General features: G+C 40.3%; 1 protein-coding gene across 2 annotated transcripts in view; it reads left to right on the top strand.

The window, feature by feature from the left end:
* Window positions 1–19,494, top strand: part of LOC703026 (S-adenosyl-L-methionine-dependent tRNA 4-demethylwyosine synthase TYW1) — a 250,211-nt gene that overhangs the window by 65,078 nt on the left and 165,639 nt on the right. For both annotated transcript variants that reach the window (XM_015133369.3, XM_077996645.1), the window contains exon 10: window positions 15,220–15,338. In XM_015133369.3, coding sequence (XP_014988855.1) covers window positions 15,220–15,338 — 119 coding nt within the window. The remainder of the gene's footprint in view (window positions 1–15,219; window positions 15,339–19,494) is intronic.

Genomic DNA, 19,494 nt, shown 5'->3' with positions numbered 1-19,494 from the left:
ACATGGTGAAACCCCATCTCTACTAAAAATACAAGAAATTAGCCGGGTGTGGTGGCGGGTGCCTGTAATCCCAGTTACTCAGGAGGCTGAGGCAGGAGAATCGCTTGAACCCAGGAGGCAGAGGTTGCAGTGAGCCGAGGCAGAGGTTGCAGTGAGCCGAGACCGCGTCACTGCACTCTAGCCTCGGCAACCAGAGCAAGACTCCATCTCAAAAAAACAAAAAAAAAAAAAAGAAGAAAAGAAAAACCTTAACCCTGTAAAGCTCAGTTTTCCCAAGTAATCGAAAATCTAATAAAGACAGCATAGGAGATTATCTTGATAAAGCATAAAATCTTTTTTTTTTTTTTTTTTTTAAAGGCCAGTTACTAAAAATGCAAAGAAAAACCTTTTGTATTGTGATTGCCTGTCTTTGTGGGAAACCCATTTAGGTAACTTGGAAGTCAAACCTGATTAGAAGTGTACTTGAATTTAATCAGAAATAGAAAGAGCATATTGAGGGTCATGAGTGTATAGAGGAATGTAAAAGAAAACTAATACCTTGTGACTGGGTGTGGTGGCTCACGCGTGTAATCTCAGCACTTTGGGAGGCTGAGGCAGGTGGATCACATGAGGTCAAGAGTTCAAGACCAGCCTGGCCGACATGGTGAAATGCTATCTCTACTAAAAATAAAAAATTAGCCAGGCATGGTGGTGTGTGCCTGTAGTCCCAGCTACTCAGGAGGCTGAGGCAGGAGAATTGCTTGAACCAGGGAGGCAGAGGTTGCAGTGAGCCGGGATCACACCACTGCACTCCAGCCTGGGTGACAGAGTGAGACGCTGTCTAAAAAGAAAAACAAAAAACAAAAAACACCCTAGTACCTTGAGTAGGGGAATGCATGACTCTTAGTAACAGCATGGGAAGTTTCCTCAGTACAGGGAATAATTCAGACATATCAAGAAAAGCCAAGAGTACAGAATCAAATTATACTGAAGGAAAACATTGCTTTCTAGGCTTTTAAAATAAACATGTTAGTGTCAGGCCATAATAGCAGAGTTAGAACTAGGAAAAAAAAAGTTAACAGGAGTTGACAAAAAGGTTGAAGGAGAGAGTTATCACCCCAGCCAAGCAAAAAGATATACCTTTTTAAGAGAAGAAAGAACAGAAGGCAATGATGTATGACCTGCAAATCATTTGCAGTGAGGTACAGCAAAGGTTGAACTTCTGATACAAATTTGAGAAACTTCAAAAAGAAAGAACTTTTCCTGAAGAAGTGAAATGAAAAACATTACATCTCCAACCTGAGAGTAGGAAAATTAATTAGATCTCAGGAAGAAATAGAAATAGTTTAGGAGATGAGTGTTAAACAGATTTCAGAATTAAAAATCAAAACCTCTTGCAATGTTATTAAAAACAAATACTTTAGGTAAACCATGTTGTTTTAATATAGGTAACCAAATTTTAAAATTTTTGTATTAGTGTATTTTTAGCATCATAGATAAGTTTTTAGAAAGACTAAACATAAACAATCTCTTTTAATTATAGCCAACTTAATCACGTGCAAAATTCCTTTTATAAATTGTCTTTTCATGAACCTGATCATGACTTTTCTTGGATCATTGTTGATGTGCTTGGACTTTCTGCTTTGTCCTGCACTTCCTTATCTTAAATAAGCAGTCATTTTAGTTTAGAACAAAAGCTTATCACATGAGATTCTTTCTCATACAAAGTTATTCTTTTCTTTGTAACCTTCCTTAAAAAATATATCTTCGTATCCATAACTTTTTTCACATCTCTCTCTTTTGGTATTCTATTTCTTTCCATATCCATATTTTGAAATAACCTTTAAATAATCTCTAAGTTAGATAAAATTATTCTTTAAAAAATTTTTAAATAAAAAAAATGTTAATTTTTTCTTTTTTTCCGAGAGAAGGTCTCACTCTGTCAGCCAGACTGGAGTGCTTGCTGCAGCCTCAAACTCCTGGCCTCAAGTGATCCTTCTACCTCAGTCTCCCTCGTATGAGCTACTGTGTCTGACTCTAAATCATTCTTTTCTCAGTAAGGAACACATTTTTATGCCCATCTTATACTTTTTTCTTATTAAAAAATACCTTATATGTTTTAGGCACATTTTATATATAGAATTCTACATATTCATTAGAATTTTAAACTGTTCTTAACCTTTACTTTTAGTGAAAACCTAGAAAGCAAGATCTTGCATTGTTTTTCACTTATAACTGTTTTATAGATGAGAACCATTTTATAATTTTTAGAAGTTTCTTTCCCTGTAACATAATTTTAAAAATCTTAGTTGGAAATGACCCAGACATTTAATTAGTATTTATTATTTGATTGAACATAACTTTAAGATTTCAAATTACTTGAAAAATTCATTTAGAAGCATTTATCCCATTTACATTGATGTAATTTATTTATTAACAGTTTACCTAGATTATTCATGAGAATTGAGATATTAGACAAAGCTAAATGTCATTTCAAGTTATTTCCCTGTTAATCATTTTTATAGCTTGTGAATATCAGGTGTCCAATAAGTCAGGATATAAACCTGTTTTTTTTTTCAACCAACAGTGATAAATTAGTCTTATTTATCAAAACATTACACAAACGAAGATCATTCTGTTGTAGGCTGGGTTTATAGTTTTATAACCTTGTTGTGAAACCGTGATGTCTTAAAATGTCTAATAGAGACAAATATAAACTGTCTGAGCAGTAAACCTAGGCAAAGATGCATGCTGACAAATTTGAAGATATTTTAATTTTTATCTTACCAATAACTTTAAAACCAACTTATTGATTAGAGATTTACATAAGTCATGTGAACTGAAAGGCATTTGGGTTAATTACTATATATTTTATGTGAGCACTCCTTTCTCTTTAAGGGACTTCTTGCCAACTAACTATGCCCAGTTATACAATGTAGACACAACATAAAATACATGCACATACATATAAACACATAAATATGCACACAAATAAAGATCTTATAGTTTTCATTTTTGAATTTTCATCATGAGATTGTAATACAAACTCACTGGTTTATAAGACAGTCGGATCCAGATTATATTTCTGGCAAAACTGGAACCTGTTCATATGTCTAAATTTTATTTGCCTCAATAGCTAATCTAATAATGAAGGCCGTGGGCCAAAATTTTGGGTACAGCAGTTTTCATGGCACTTTGATTTTTAAAGCATCTTTGAAACCATCCCCCAACCCCTGCCACTTTTTTGTAGTTTCAGATGAGTTTAGGGTTAAAAGTTCGATGTTTACATAATAGCTAGGACAGGTTGAATTGTATAAGTAAAATAAAATCTCCAGGTAGCCTTGAATTAGTAACATATCTATCTTTTGTTTGCCTGTCTGGTTTGCTTAATTAGCAAATGTAGGCAGGGAAGAACTTTAGCAGGTTTTTTTGGTTTGTTTTTTGTTTTGGCTTTTTCTTTTTGCCTCTGCGTGCCGGGAAAAAGGCAAGATTTTTTTTTGTGTGTATATGCTGGACAGACATACCTTTTATTATTGCTCTAAGCTCAAGATTTTGACCTGTTTGACTTGAGTGCCTAGCATTATAAACATCTATCTAGTTCTTTTTCTTTTAGAGATTGATTTTTCAATTAAGTGTTTCATCACCATACACAGTTGCTAGTTAGGCAAACCTAAATTTATATTTCTAAAAGGTGTCAAAGTTGTTGGTTACCATGGAGCTGTTGTAATTCATAAAGTCATTAATTTGAAAGCCCTTTAAAAGACTTCTCTCTCTCTCTCTCTTTTAAAAAATATCTTGGCTGGAATGCCATAAGCAGTGCGTTTCATCTCAACACCAGTAGAAAAGTCAGCAGATTTAAAGTAGGCAGAAAAACAAATAGAGAGATAGTGAGTTAGAAGACTCAACATGTTAACTCTATAGTTGCAGGTCTTTTTGAATAATGACCCTTAGTGCTCTGAATTTTCCTTGTAATGTGCCCATCAGTTGAAAAATGTGCAGAAGAATGGGCCATAATATATAGCCTTCTATAGTCCCAGAAAACCTAGCATGCCTAAATGTTTGAGAATCTTATTCCATTTCTTATTAATCTCTCAAGAGCAAAGAAAATTCTATAAATCCCATGAGGAATTCAGACTAGTGTTTTAGATGGTGGCAACCACCCTAGTAGCTTTTTTAAAATTTTGAGATGGAGTCTCACTCTGTCACCCAGGCTGGATTACAGTGGTGCAATCTCACCTCACTGCAGCCTCCACCTCCCGGGTTCAAGCGATCTTCCCACCTGAGCCTCCCGAGTAGTTGGGACTACAGGTGTGCGTGCCACCACGCCCGGCTAATTGTTTGTATTTTTTGGTAGATACGAGGTTTTGCCATGTTGCTCAGGCTGGTCTTGAACTCCTGAGCTCAAGTGATCTGCCTGCCTTGGCCTCGCATGGTGCTGGGATTATAGGCATGAGCCACCGCACCTCGCCGCCTAGTGGCTTTTAATTAGCCATTCTGTGCCCACTATCCAGAACATTTATTTTGGTCTCAGAAAGTTTTCAGAAACAAGCCTGGGAAAAGAGTCAAATCAAATGAAAAGAGTCCAAGATAAGAGTGTTCAAAAACATTTTAACCTAGGCATGCATATCAAATGAGATACTAAATGGGGTACACAAACCAGAGAAGTCATGCCTCCCAGAGAGAATGTCAATTTTGTAGAAACCAAGAGTACTTAATCCAGAAAGACGCTTTTCTTTATACTAGAAAATACTTTCCAGAAAAGGTAAAAAGTCTATCAATCATCCCAAGAGGGATGTGTGATTCCTTATTAAGGTGGCCTTATCCAAACCACGTTCCAAATAAAGTAAAAAAGCCTCTACTAAAAGGAAGGAGACTCAGACTGAGAGAAGACATACCAGGACAGAAAAGGAGAATCATGGTGGTGGCGAGCTCAAGGGGTCAAGTGAGTGCTGCAGTGGTGCCAAGAATCACCAATTCTTACAGTGCCTTTTCAGGTCCTGTTTCTGACACCAATTATGTGAACCAGATAACAAACAGAGAGAGGCCTTTTTTCTAAGAGAAAAAAATGTTTATTTGGGAATAGAACATAGCAGTGGGAACGTAATAAATTAGGTCCATTTTCAGGAAGACAATGGTGGTTTTTTTTTTTTTTTTTTTTTTTAAGAGACAGGTCTTGTTATTTTCTCCTGGCTGCACTTGAACTCCTGAGTTAAAGTGATCCTCCTGCCTTGGCCCCTCAAATAGCTGGAACTATTGTACCCACTATACCCTGCTTTTTTTGTTTGTTTTGTTTTTGTTAGAGAGTCTCGCTCTGTCACCCAGGCTGGAGTGCAGTGGCACAATCTCGGCTCACTGCAACCTCCGCTTCCCGAGTTTAAGGGATTATCCTGCCTCAGACTTCCTAGTAGCTGGGATTACAGGCACACGCCACCACGACTGGTGAATTTTGTGGTATTTTTAGTAGAGATGGGGTTTCACCATGTTGGCCAGGCTGGTCTCGAACTCCTGACCTCAGCTGATCCACTCACGTCGGCCGCCCAAAGTACTGGCATGAGCCACCACGCCTGGCCTACACCCAGCTTTAAAGGAAGAAATGAGGAGTGTTACAGAATTGTTTTGAAGTCATTATTCTTGGCTACAAAGATCAAGAACAAGAGTGATACTGTCGAAGGTTGGGCAGGCAGTTGTCGGGCTGATGTCTTAACAGATGTATTTCTGTGTAAGGTTGTGATGGCCTTTGTTCAAGGTTGTGGCTTTTGTAGAATCTTTTTTGTTATCAGGCATACAAGCATGAGAGCCCTTTCTTCATGACCTTCCCCAGCTTTGTCAGGGCTTGCTTAACATAAGTAATTCCATGTTGGTTCTGATAATTTCGTACTTTCCCTTCTCCATTGAATTACTTTCTAGGCCATTGTAGACAGTCAGTCCATCATACGGGCAGGCCTATTTCTGGTCTCTCCAAATTCTGTGCCACTGATATATTTGTCTTTCCTGTGCCAATACCACATTGTCTTGATTATGTGAGCTTTTGTTGTCAGTCTGAAATTATGTAGTATAAGTTCTCCATTCTGTTTTTTTTTTTTTTATAGCCAAGATCACTTCCACTCTTCTTAATTCTTTGCATTTCTTTTTTTTTTTTTTTTTTTTTCCCTAGACGGAGTCTCACTTTGTCACCCAGGCTAGAGTGCAGTGGTGCGATCTCGGCTCACTGCAACCTCCACCTCCCAGGTTCAAGCAGTTCTCCTGCCTCAGCCTCCTCAGTAGCTGGGATTACAGGCGCGTGCCACCATGCCTCATTTTTGTGTTTTTAGTAGAGACAGGGTTTCACCATGTCGATCAGGCTGGTCTCGAACTCCAACCTCAGGTGATCTGCCCACCTCAGCCTCCCAGAGTGCTGGAATTATAGGCATGACCCACCGTGCCTGGCCGACATTATTATATGTACACATTTTCGCATGGAGATGTTTTCATTCATTTCCTACCTGTGTCTATGAGGGTTCCGATTTCTCCTCAGCCTTGCCAGCATTTATTATTGTTCATTTTTTTGATTATTGCCATCCTAGGGCGTGTCAGGTGGTATCTCTTAGAGGTGCATTTTCCTGACGACCAGTGATGTTGAGCATCTTTTCATTTGCGATTTGGACGTTTGTATATCTTCCTTAGAGAAATATCTCTTCAAATCCTTGGCCCATTTTTACATTGGATTATGTGTCTATTGTTGGATTGTAAAAGTTCTTTATATATTCTGGATAAGGGCTCTTTATCAGGTACCTGATTTGCATCTCTTGCCACTGTTTGTACTGTATCTCCAGGAGCTGAGTGACCACAGGCCACCAGTAACTTAGTTCCTGGTGATGTAGCATCTCCAGTCCTGTCTGCCAGACCTTTTCTCAGCCTGTTCTGCCCTAGAAAGATTCCCCATACAAAACTCAGTCTCTTTACTGTTATTGGTTAGCTCAAATCTGACACAGCTGGGTGTCGTGGCTCATGCCTGTAATCCCAACACTTTGGGAGGCCGAGGCAGGCAGATCACCTGAGGTCAAGAGTTTGAGACCAGCCTGACCAACGTGGTGAAATCCTGTCACTACTTTAAAAAAAAAATAACTGGGCGTGGTGGCGCATGCCTGTAATCCCAACTACTTGGGAGGCTGAGGCAGGAGAATCACTTGAACCCAGGAGGCGAAGATTGCAGTGAGCTGAGATTGTGCTACTGCACTCCAGCCTGGGCGACAGAGTCAGGCTTCTTCTCGAAAAAAAAAAAAATAAATAAATAAATAAAATAATAACAAACTGGTAGTTCTAATTAAACCAACTTTTCTTCTCCAACCATGCTTGACTTTTTACATTCTTTATTACAGTTCTTAAACATTTCTATCCTGGGTTCATACCTACGATCCCTTCTGCTGACTATGTTTCACTCTCCATTTCTACATGCCCCTTCCAGCATGAGCCCCGCCTCTCCCTGTGCCGGCCTTTTCCATTGTGCCCACTTGGGCTTTGCAGGAAACATCCCTTTGTCTTCATTTTTCTCCGGGACTGCCCCTGCCCATTTTCACAATCCATACCTGATCTTTGCTTGATACTTCATTTACCTTGGTGGTCCTTCCTAATAAAGAACCTGATTCTTAGCTGCTGCTGTTGTCAGAATAACATTCTCCAGATTTCTCTGTTGAATCTTTTTAGTACAATCTGCTCCACAGGCCTGTTGCTATTATTTGTGGATATTCGAGAAACTCTTCTTCCTGTTTTTCACTCCTTTTCCTCTGGCTTTATCCTAAGGGGCAGGAATATTCTGACAGACGACACTTCCCTTCTTTTTAAATTTGAGACAGGCTCCTTCTGTCGCCCAGGCTGGAATGCAGTGGCACGATCTCGGCTCACTGCAGCCTCAGCTTCCCAGGCTTAAGTGATCCACCTGGAGTAGCTGTGATTATAGGTACGCACCACCACGCCTGGCTAACATTGGTATTTTTTATAGAGATGGGGTTTCACCATGTCTCCCAGGCTGGTCTTGAACTCCTGGAGTCTCATGATCTGCCCACCTTCGCCTCCCGAAGTGCTGGGGTTACAGGCATGAGCCACCACGCCCGGCCAGGCTGGAGTGCAGTGATGCAGTCAGGGCTCACTGCAGCCTTGACTTCCCTGGGCCAAGTGATCCTCCCAACTCAGCCTCCTGAGTAGCTGGGACAATAGGTGCGCACCACGATGCTTGGCTAGTTTTAAAATTTTTCTGTAGCGACAGGGTCTCCTTATGTTGCCCAGGCTGATCTTGAACTCCTGCACTCAAGTGATCCACCTGCCTTGACCTCTCTAAGTGCTGAGATTACAGGTGTGAGCCACTGTGCCCAGCCAGATGACACTTCTGTTATTCCATCTACTCTTGATAACAATATGCTAAACCCTGTCATTTTATTTTATTTTATTTATTTTTAATACTTCTCATATCCCAAGTTTCTTCTTTCCAATCCATTGATTTTCAGTAATATCAGACTCAGTGCCTTTTGTTTATACCATACTCTATAATATTGTTAAAGTAAATTTATGGATAATATAATATGTGTTTTGTCCAAACTATAAGATAATGAGAGAAAAAGGGAAGTCCTTTGTATTAAATATTATGTATTTCTGTACAAACATAGTCTGGCACTACTACATTAGAAGGTGCCAGGAAGCAGTTAGCTACTTGCACCTTCTTATAATAGATAAGTTTAGCTTTAACAGAGGTAAAATGGCTGACTGCAGTGGCTCACACCTGAAGTCCCAGCACTTGGGGAGTCCGAGGCAAGTGGATTGCCTGAGGTCAGGAGTTGGAGACCAGCCTGGCCAACATGATGAAACCCCATCTCTTCAAAAAATATAAAAATCAGCCAGACATGGTGGCATGTGCCTGTAGTCCCGGCTACTTGGGGGGCTGAGGCACGAAAATTGCTTGAACCTGGGAGGTGGAGGTTGCAGTGAGCTGAAATTGTGTCACTGTACTTCAGCCTGGGCGACAGAGCAAGACTCTGTCTCAAACAAGAAAAAAACAAACAAAAAACAGGCCTGGTGCAGTGGCTCACGCCTGTAATCCCAGCACTTTGGGAGGCCGAGGTGGGCAGATCTGGAAGTCAGGAGTTCGAGACCAGCCTGGCCAATATGGTAAAACCCCATCTCTATTAAAAATACAAAAATTAGCCGGGCATGGTGGTGGGCACCTGTAGTCCCAGCCACTCAGGAGGCTGAGGCAGAAGAATCGCTTGAACCTGGGAGGCGGAGGTTGCAGTGAGCCGAGATTGTGCCACTGTACTCTAGCCTGGGCAACAGAGCGAGACTCTGTCTCAAAACGAAAACCAAAACCAAAACAAACAATAGAAGTAAAGGGACTAGCGGTTATTATTATTATTATTTTTTACAAGACTTTCAAGACAGACTTGTTTATATGTGATTAAGAGAGGGAAATAACCCTTATTGAGGTAGGGCTAGCATGCCAGCAAATGACAGGCTTACCTTGGACGTATTTCAGGTTTCATTCCAGACCACTGCAATGAAGCAAACGTCACAGTAAAGCGAGGCCACACAAATGTTTTGGTTTCCCATTGCTTATAAAAGTCATGTTTACACTATACCGTAGTCTGTTAAGTATGCAATAGCATTATATCTAGAACAAAATGTAATTTTAAAAAATCATAACTAATTAAAATGTACTTTATTTCTAAAATTGCTAATGATTGGGCTGGGTGCAGTGGCTCACGCCTGTAATCCCAGCACTTTGGGAGGCTGAGTCGGGTGGATCATGAGGTCAGGAGTTCAAGACAATCTTGGCCAAGATGCTGAAACCTCGTCTCTACTAAAAATACAAAAATTAGCCAGGCGTGATGGCACACACCTGTCATCCCAGCTGCTCGGGAGGCTGAGGCAGGAGAATCACTTGAACCCGGGCGGCAGAGGTTGCATTGAGCCAAGATTGCGCCACTGCACTCCAGGCTGGGCGACAGAGCAAGACTCTGTCTCAAAAAAAAAAAAAAAAAAAAAAATTGCTAATGATCATCTGAGCCTTCAGCGAGTCATGGTCTTTTTGCTGGTCAGCCCACTATTTGTGATGCTAATACTGACAGTTGAAACACGGTAATGATACTCTACTGCTTCCTTTCTTCTATGTCTTTAGAACATTATTTTGGCGTTAAGATAACATCTAGTTTTCTGTCAACCATTAAGCGAATGTTTGTCTTAAAAAAAAAAATCCCACAAGTTGATAATATTAATACTTCCCTGAAATAATATGTAATTAGAGTTTGTAAAAGCATTTTTTAATTCTGTCATTTATTCTGCATTTACTAGCTGGCATTATTCTGTAAAGGAGAGCTTTTCTTTCTTTTTTTTTAATCAACCAAGAATATTTAGTTACTCTGAAATACAGTTCCTACTGATATGGCATGATAAATGCCTGATTTGTTTTCTCTTAAACTACCAATTTTCAAAGTAGGAGTTGTTTTACTTGCCACTTCAAATGGTGACTTTTTCCCTTGGTTTTGAATGTAATGATGCATTTTCATCAACTCCATCCATTATAGTTATTTTCCGTTTTGATCATCAAATTTTCACACTTTGGCTGGTGGGAAATTTTTCAGCGGACTCCTGTGTCTTATTTTTAAATTTTAAAATGTTTTCAGTTTTATTGCTGTATAATTGACATATGAGAAATTGTACATATTTAAAGTGTACAAGTTGATGAGTTTTTTTTTTTTTTGAGATGGAGTCTCATTTTGTCGCCCAGGCTGGAGTGCAGTGGTGCTTTGTCTCCTAGGTTCAAGAGATTCTCCTGCCTCAGCCTCCCAAGTAGCTGGGATTACACGCTCCTGCCACCATGCCCAGCTAATTTTTGTATTTTTATTAGAGACAGGGTTTCACCATATTGGCCACAGTGGTCTCGAACTCTTCACCTCAAGTAATCCACCTGCCTCGGGCTCCCAAATGTTGGGATTACAGGCATGAGCCACCCTGCTCTGCCAGATAAAGTTTTATACATGTATATGCCCGTGAAGCTATCACCATAGTTAAGATAATATTTCTTCAATACAAAATGTTTTGTATTTCCAAAATACAAAAATGTCCTTGTTCTTCTTTATAATCCAAATTTCTCTTTACTTCCTGTAAACCACTGATTTCCTTTCTGTCACTATTTGTTAATTAGAGAGACATGATCCTTCTCCCCAGCCTGCAGCCCCTTCAAGTGGCCTGGCCTGTGAAATGCTATCGATCCCTGCTGGGCCTGAGACTCTCTCCCCCCACCAAGAGATATGATGTTGGCTGGGTGGCACCAGCAAGAGGGACCCCACCACCACAAGTGGCCCAGCTGGGGGACCCTCTTTGTCCTTGTGGGTCTGAGACTTCCCTCTCTACCCAGAGATACTGGGGCTGCCAGAGGGCATAGGTCAGACAAGCTGCCACAAAAGCAGCCTGACCTTGGAAGTCAGCTGGCCTGACTTTCTCCTTCTCCACTGAGAGACTCCCAGTGGGACAGTCTGGAGGAGTCCCTCCCTCTCCCTCAGACAGCTCCAGCAGGGACCAGTGGGAGTCTAAGAAAAATTGCACTGCAAAGGCTCTGAAAATTAAACTGCCCATTGGAACCATAGCACGCAGAAGAAGTAGGCCAGGACCTGCATGCTAAATTGAAATAATGTACTAAAATAAAAGCATGAATGAACCAGGGTCTAGAATTTCCAACATAATAGACAGAATGTCTCAGATACAACAAAAACATCTCTTGCCATACCAAGAAACAAGAAAATCATACCTTGAATAAGGATAATCAGCTGACGGCAACACCAGATAAATCAAACGATGGAATTAACTGACAAGGATTTTAAAGTAGCTGTCATAAAAGTGCTTCAGCCATCAGTTACAAATTGTCTTGAAACAAATGAAAAAGAAACCTGAGCAAAGAAATAGCAGTTATAAAAGAACCAAGAGGGAATTCTAAAGCTGAGAAGTATAGTAAGAGAAATACTGTGATTGATGGGCCCAGTAGTCAAATGGAGATGACAAAATAGAATCAGTGACCTTAACAGATCAATAGAATGATTGGTGAACAGGACAGAACAATAGAACTTACCCAATCTGTGCCGAGTGTCGTGGCTCACGCGTGTAGTCCTAGCACTTTAGGAGGCTGAGGCAGGTGGATCACTTGAGGTCAGGAGTTCAAGACCAGCCTGGCCAACATGGTGAAACCCTGTCTCCATGTACAAGGCACCCATCGGATCTTGTGAGACTTAATTCACTACCACAAGAATAGTACAGGAAAGACTGGCCCCTGTGATTCAGTTTCCTCCCCAGGTCTCTCCCACAACATATGAGAATTCTGGGAAATACAGTTCAAGTTGAGGTTTGGGTGGGGACACAGCCAAACCATATCAAGTTCCATGGTGAAATTTTCAACAAATGCTGCTGGAGCAATTAGATATCCATAGGCCAAAACCAGCAGAAAAGAATAAAAGACCCAAATACTGCTCCCCCCAACAAATTCCAAAAAAGTGTCTTAAACCTCACACCTTATATAAAAATTAATTCAAAATGGATCACAGACTTAAACATTTGGGGAAATCATTTTTTAAAACGAAAAACATTCCATCCTCTTCTCACGTGCTTCTATGCCTGTGTCTTACAGAGTCCTTTTGAAAAATCCTTTTAGTCCTTCAGTATTGGATTTGGACGGCACACCTCTGGGAAGCTCTCACTGATCCTTTGGTGAAGCTACCTTGGTTGCTCTTCCATCTTATGGGCTCTAGTCCTTACATTATCTGTCCCCTGTGCACGGGCAGAGAGATCTCTGGTCTCTCTTCCTGTTCTTATAAGGACGGTAGTTCTGTCAGATTTGGGTCCCACTCACATGACCTCACTTAACTTTAAATACCTCATTAAAGAGCCTATATCCACATGCCTTTGCATTGCATTGAGGGTTAGGACTTCAATCTGAATGGGACAGGGCAGCACAGGACAGTTCAGAACAAAGTGTATTAACTTCTTAATTAAGTGATTGAAATGTACAGTTATTCAGCTTTGTTTCTCTAGTGGCATGAGATTTTGTGGAAATTATCTGTGACTCTGGCATTTGTTGGACACTGGGTTTTCAGTGCTATTTGCAAGATTTGAATGTTTTGTTTGCTGCCTTGTACATTTTATTAGGAACTTGGAAGAGGTGTGTAGGCACAGGTATCTTGAACAGTATGAACAGTATTTTCCCTTCACTCCTTTTTTTCCAAATGCAGTACTGAGATGGACAAGGAAACTTTTTTTTTTTTTAAAAGTCAGAACAAAAAGTGGTTAAAAGTATTCATGGTCAACTGACAGTAATTAAGCTAGTAGAATTTTATGTAATGTTCTTTCATTGTGGACAGGCTTATATTAATAACAGTACTTTGGGAGGTCGAGGCGGGCAGATCACTTGAGATCAGGAGTTCAAGACCTGCCTGACCAATATGGTAAAACCCTGCATCTACGAAAAATACCAGTATTAACTGGGCGTGGTGCCGCATGCCTGTAATCCCAGCTACTCAGGAGGCTGAGGCAGGAGAACCACTTGAATTGGGAGGCGGAGGGTGCAGTGAGTCCAGATCACACTACTGCACTCCAGCCTAGGCAACAGAGTGAGACTTTGTCTCAAAAGAAAAAAAAAAAAAAAGTAGTACACTGACACACATCATACATGTGTAAAGGCTACTCATTCATGTCTCCACTTTCCTTCTCCTTGTTCGTTGCTGGTATTGTTAATTCCATGTTATTTCAGTCACTTGGCCTCAAAATCAGTTATTTTGGATGACTTCCTCTGGTGTGCCCCTCAGTGGGGAATGACATTGATTTCACTTCTTCAGTAACCTACCAGTTCCACTGATCTTAGGAGAAAGTCATCATTACCTCTCTCACATAACCTCCTCCCAGGCTTCACTGCTTTCACTTGTACTGAAATCAAGCTGGTCTTACACAGAGCTCTGGACAGATCTGATTTTATCTTTTGAAGCTTGATATTATCTTTTTTTTTTTTTTTTTTTGAGACGGAGTCTCGCTCTGTCACCCAGGCTGGAGTGCAGTGGCCGGATCTCAGCTCACTGCAAGCTCCGCCTCCCGGGTTCACGCCATTCTCCTGCCTCAGCCTCCCGAGTAGCTGGGACTACAGGCGCCTGCCACCTCGCCCGGCTAAGTTTTTGTATTTTTAGTAGAGACGGGGTTTCACTGTGTTAGCCAGGATGGTCTCGATCTCCTGACCTCGTGATCCGCCCGTCTCGGCCTCCCAAAGTGCTGGGATTACAGGCTTGAGCCACTGCGCCCGGCCAAAGCTTGATATTATCTTGATTCCAACCCTAGTTGATCTAGATATTTCTTTAGATTACCTTCTTACTACATGTACCAACTTATATGGCTCATGATATATGTTTTTATCCCTTGCATCAAATGGTGATTTTTTTGGAAATGGGAATAATAATCTATTTCTTACATACCTGCTGCTTGCCCCCACAATGTCTCAAATATGTATACTCCAGGGCTGGGCACAGTGGCTTACTCACAACTGTAATCTTAGCATTTGGAGAGGCTGAGGTGGGAGGATCGCTTGAGACCAGGAGTTCAAGACCAGCCTGGGCAACATAGTGAGACCTCACCTCTACAAAAAATTAAAAAATAACCAGGCATGGTGGCTCACAGCCATAGTCCCAGCTACTTGAGAGTCTGAGATGGGAGGATTGCTTGAACCCAGGAGCTGGAGGTTGCAGGGAGCTATGATTGCATCACTGCACTCCAGCCTGAGGAACAGAGCAAGACCCTGTCTCAAAACAAAACAAACAAAAGAACCACACTCCAGGATTGTTCTCCCGTACCCATCCTTCTTTATTCAGAGCAGGGATACGCTTGCATATGCAGACAGCCCCCGTTTTTTAGGAGTCTGTTTTATCTGTTTCTTAGCATTATATATTATTGTACTAATATTATTTGAAGGAGTCTGATGGATTTGAAAATGAAAGCATTAGTGGTTCTCCCTATAGAGTTTTCAGAGTTAATGAATCATAGGTTTATTTCATTGGGCTTTAGTAAAAACCCAAGGCACTGCCAAAACACTAAAATGCTCCAATGCTAATTTCCTGCGTCATGCAGATACCAGTAGGAGTATTTATGGTTACGAAACACATGGTTTCTCTTAAAAATGATGCCTTGGTGGTTTGTTTCTGTGCATTGATGATTTTATTCAAATTGTGATTTGTTTACTTGTCATAGTCGATGCTTCGAGGGAGAGGAGGTTGTTACAAACACACCTTCTATGGAATTGAGAGCCATCGCTGCATGGAAACCACCCCGAGCTTGGCGTGTGCTAATAAATGTGTCTTCTGTTGGCGGTAAGTAAAAATGAATGATCATGGTGATCGAATATGTAATGAGCTGTGGTAATCAATCTGCCCAGCTCACACTCAGACTCACCTAAGAGCTCTGCTGTCTTGGTGATTAATCTTTTTAAGTGTGAATGTTAGTGTCTAAAAATTTTGTAGACAAATATTTTTATTTCTCTTGGACAAACACTGAGGAATTGCTGGATTTGTAAACATCCATTCGTACAATTTGTCTTTTTTAACTGGTGAGTTTAGTTTGTCTTATTTATAGTGATTATCGATAAACAGTGATACATTATTGATAAAAGTTTATTTTTATTCTGTCCTTTTGTGCTTTCTGTTTATCTTGCTCTCCTACATTGTTTTCTTTTTTTTCTATCTATGACTAGTTTTATGCTAAGGTATCAGCTTGGGTGTCTTGTTATTGGAGGCTTTTCAGTTTATCTTACTGGAAATACAAGCAGTGAATGTTGTGTTTCAGCTGGTTACAGCCCATTGTATGCAGAGTGAGTCTTTTACAGCAATTGGGAATAGTTTAAGTGAAAGAAAATGGCTAAATTGCACAATTCTCTCTCTCTTTTTTTGGGGGGTGGTGGTGCTTGCTACTAACTCATTTCTTTTTCTTTTCTTTTTTTTTTGAGATGACGTTTAGCTCGTTGCCCAGGGTGGAGTGCAATGGCATCATCTCAACTCACTGCAACCTCTGCCTCCCGGGTTCAAGTGATTCTCCTGCCTCAGCCTGCCAAGTAGTTGGGACTACAGGTGCACACCACCATGCCCAGCTAATTTTTGTATTTTTAGTAGAGATGGAGTTTCACCATGTTGGCCAGGCTGGTCTTGAACTCCTGACCTCAGGTGATCCGCCTGCCTCGGCCTCCCAAAGTGCTGGGATTACAAGCATGAGCCACCGCACCTAGCATACTAACGCATTTCTTTGCTTCACTTAAAACTGCTTACTCTTCAACTCCTAGTTCTCTATGCCAACTCATGTCTCCATGGCGGTTCATTTTGTCGTGGTCACTAATGACTTCCTTACTATCAGATCTAATAGAAGCTACTTAATTCTTATCTTAGTTGAACTCCAGTGAAGCATGCTAGGAAAGAAGGGGAAGGGCCACCCCTTCTGTTAGATTCAGAGACACCAGTCTCTTCTAGTACCCCACCCACCCTTGTTAGTTTCTTTTCAGTTTCCTCTGTTAGCTCTTCTTTCTGCTTCTGTCCTTCGGCCGTCTTTTATGACTCTGTGTGATGATGGTAGGAGACATAAACCATTTCCATGGCTTCATTTACCTGTAGTTTGACATCTTTAAATACTTTATCTCCAGTCTCAGTCTCTTTTCTGAGTTTTCATTCTCCATATCCAATTTCCTGTTGCATACCTTCACTTGGATCATCCACAGTCATTTCAAGCTTAATATATTTATCATGGAATTTATTAGGCTTCTGTTAACTTGTTCTGTTTTGGGTAATGGCACTCTTAGCTATCTAATGGCCCAGGCTGGACATTTCTTCTCTTTTTCTCAAACTCACTATATCCATTTGCTTATTTAATTCTATTGATTATGTTTCAGATTCTCATTATTTCTCCCTTTAGCAACCAAAATGATTTGATACTTTCTAGTCAGTGTCATCTCTTAATTTATCTCCATATTGACACAAGAGTTATAATTCTCTTTTTTCCAAAGTTATTCTTAAAAATGTTATTTTGATTATTATAAACACTTATAATAATTTGATTTGGGGGTTATTTTATGATTATTTGGGGGTTACAAATAAATTTTAGCAAGTAGACAATGTTACATGTATGAAATCAGTGATTAATGGGATTGACTATTTTGAATTGGTGACACTATTTTGAGTTGATATTATTTGACTCAATAGTGGTCAAAAACTTTGCTCATAGACAGCTCTGTCCCGCCTCCTGTATGTCATTGTCACAAATTGCAACTTTATCTACTATATGCCCATTAACATAGATTTATAATTGCTGTTTTATACATTTGTCTTTTACACCATCAAGAGAAAAACTAGAGGAGTTACAATCCAAAAATACTGGCCGGGTGCAGTGGCTTATGCCTATAATCCTAGCACCTTGGGATGCCAAGGTGGGTGGAGCACTTGAGCCCAGGGGTTCAAGACCAGTCTGGGTAACATGACGAAACCTCGTTTCTACAAAACATGCAAAAATTAGCCAGGCATGGTGGTGCATGTATGAGGTCCCAGCTACTCCAGAAGGATGAGGTGGGGGTGATCATAAGTCTGGGAGCTGGAGGTTGCAATGAGCCTTAATTGTGCCACTGCACTCCAGCCTGGGTGGCAGAGCAAGACCCTGTCTCAAAACAAACAAACGAAAAACAAACACAAATAAAAATCCAAAAATACAACAATGGTGACTTTTGTATTTACCTATGTGTTTTATCTTTATGTTGTTCTTTGTATATTTGTATGATATGAGTCTGTTTAGTGTCCTTTCATTTTTGTCTGAAGAACTCCCTTTAGCATTTATGGTAAGGCAGGTCTGTTAGCAGTGCACTCCCTCAGCCTTTATTGTCAGTGTCTTAATGTCTCCTTCAGTTTTGAAGAATTTTTTTCTAGATATAGAAATCTAGACTGATAGTTTTTTTCTTGTAACATTTTAAATATGCTCTTCTACTGCCCTCTGGCCTCCATGGATTCTGCTGAGAAATTGGCTGTTAATTTTACTAAGGATATGTGATGAGTGCCTTCTCTCTTGCTTCTTTCAAGTTTCTTTCTTTGTCTTATTCTTCCAACAGTCTGATTATACCATACCTTGGTATGGATCTCTTTGTGTTTGTACTACTTAGAGTTTGTTGAGTTTCTTAGTTCTGTAAATTCATGTCTTCTACCAAATTTGGGAATTTTTCAATAAGTATTTCTTCACATGTTCTTTCTGTTCCTTTTTCTCTCCTTCTGGAACTTTTATTATGCCTATGTTGGTATGCTTGATGGTGTCCTCCAGCTTTTTTTTTTTTTTTTTTTTTTTTTTGAGACGGAGTCTCACTGTGTCACCCAGGCTGGAGTGCAGTGGCCGGATCTCAGTTCACTGCAATTTTCGCCTCCCAGGTTTACACCATTCTCCTGCCTCAGCCTCCCGAGTAGCCGGGACTACAGGCGCCCGCCACCGCGCCCAGCTAGTTTTTTGTATTTTTTAGTAGAGACGGGGTTTCACCATGTTAGCCAGGATGGTCTCGATTTCCTGACTTCGTGATCCGCCCGTCTCGGCCTCCCAAAGTGCAGGGATTACAGGCTTGAGCCACCGCGCCCGGCCTCCAGCTCTTTTCAATTTGATGGTGTCCTAAGGCTCTGTTCAATTTTCTTCACACTTTTTTTTTCTCCTTAGACAAGATAATTCCAAATTGATTTGTCTTCCACTTCACTGAATTTTTTCTTTTGCGTGTTCAAATCTTCTGTTGAAACCCTCTAGGGAAGTCTTCATTTCAGTTATTATTCTTTTGCATCTTCTATTTGGTTCCTTCTTATCATTTGTATCTCTTCATTGATATTCTGGATTTGTTTAGACATTGTTTTCTTGGTTTCCTTCATCTCTTTGTCCATAGTTTCCATTGGCTCTTTGAGCATGTTTAAGATAGTTGGCTTAAAGTCTTTTTTGAGTTGGTCTGATGTTTATGCTTACTCACGGAGAGTTTTTGCTAATATCTGCTGGGAATGGGTCACACTTACTTTTTGTATGGTTTGTATGGAAAGAAATGTTTTGTTGAAAACTGCATATTTTGATTATTAGAATGTGTTAACTCTGAAGGTCAGATTTTTCTCACTCTTCAGGGTTTGTTTTTTATTGCTTGCTCTGGGTTTTGTTTGTTTAGTGAGTTTTCTAAACTATATTTTTAAAGACTTTATTCTTTGTTTTACATTATCTCTAAAGTTTGTGTCTTAGGCTCAAGGGTCAGCTAATGATTTGACAGATATTTCCTTGAGCTCATGGAGCCAAAGAAAAGAAATGGAAAAAAAAGAAAAAAAGTTTCTGTGAGTCTTTGCAGATTGACTCTGTCTTGGAACAATCTTTCTCTCTCTTTTTTTTTTTCCCTTTTGAGACAGGGTCTTGCTCTGTCACCCAGGCTGTAGTGCCGTGGTGGAATCTCAGCCCACTGCAACCTCTACCTCCTGGGTTCAAGCAATTCTCATG

Source organism: Macaca mulatta, chromosome 3 (genome assembly GCF_049350105.2).
Source record: "Macaca mulatta isolate MMU2019108-1 chromosome 3, T2T-MMU8v2.0, whole genome shotgun sequence".
Lineage (NCBI taxonomy): Eukaryota > Metazoa > Chordata > Mammalia > Primates > Cercopithecidae > Macaca > Macaca mulatta.
This window is presented reverse-complemented; position numbering and strand designations above follow the sequence as displayed.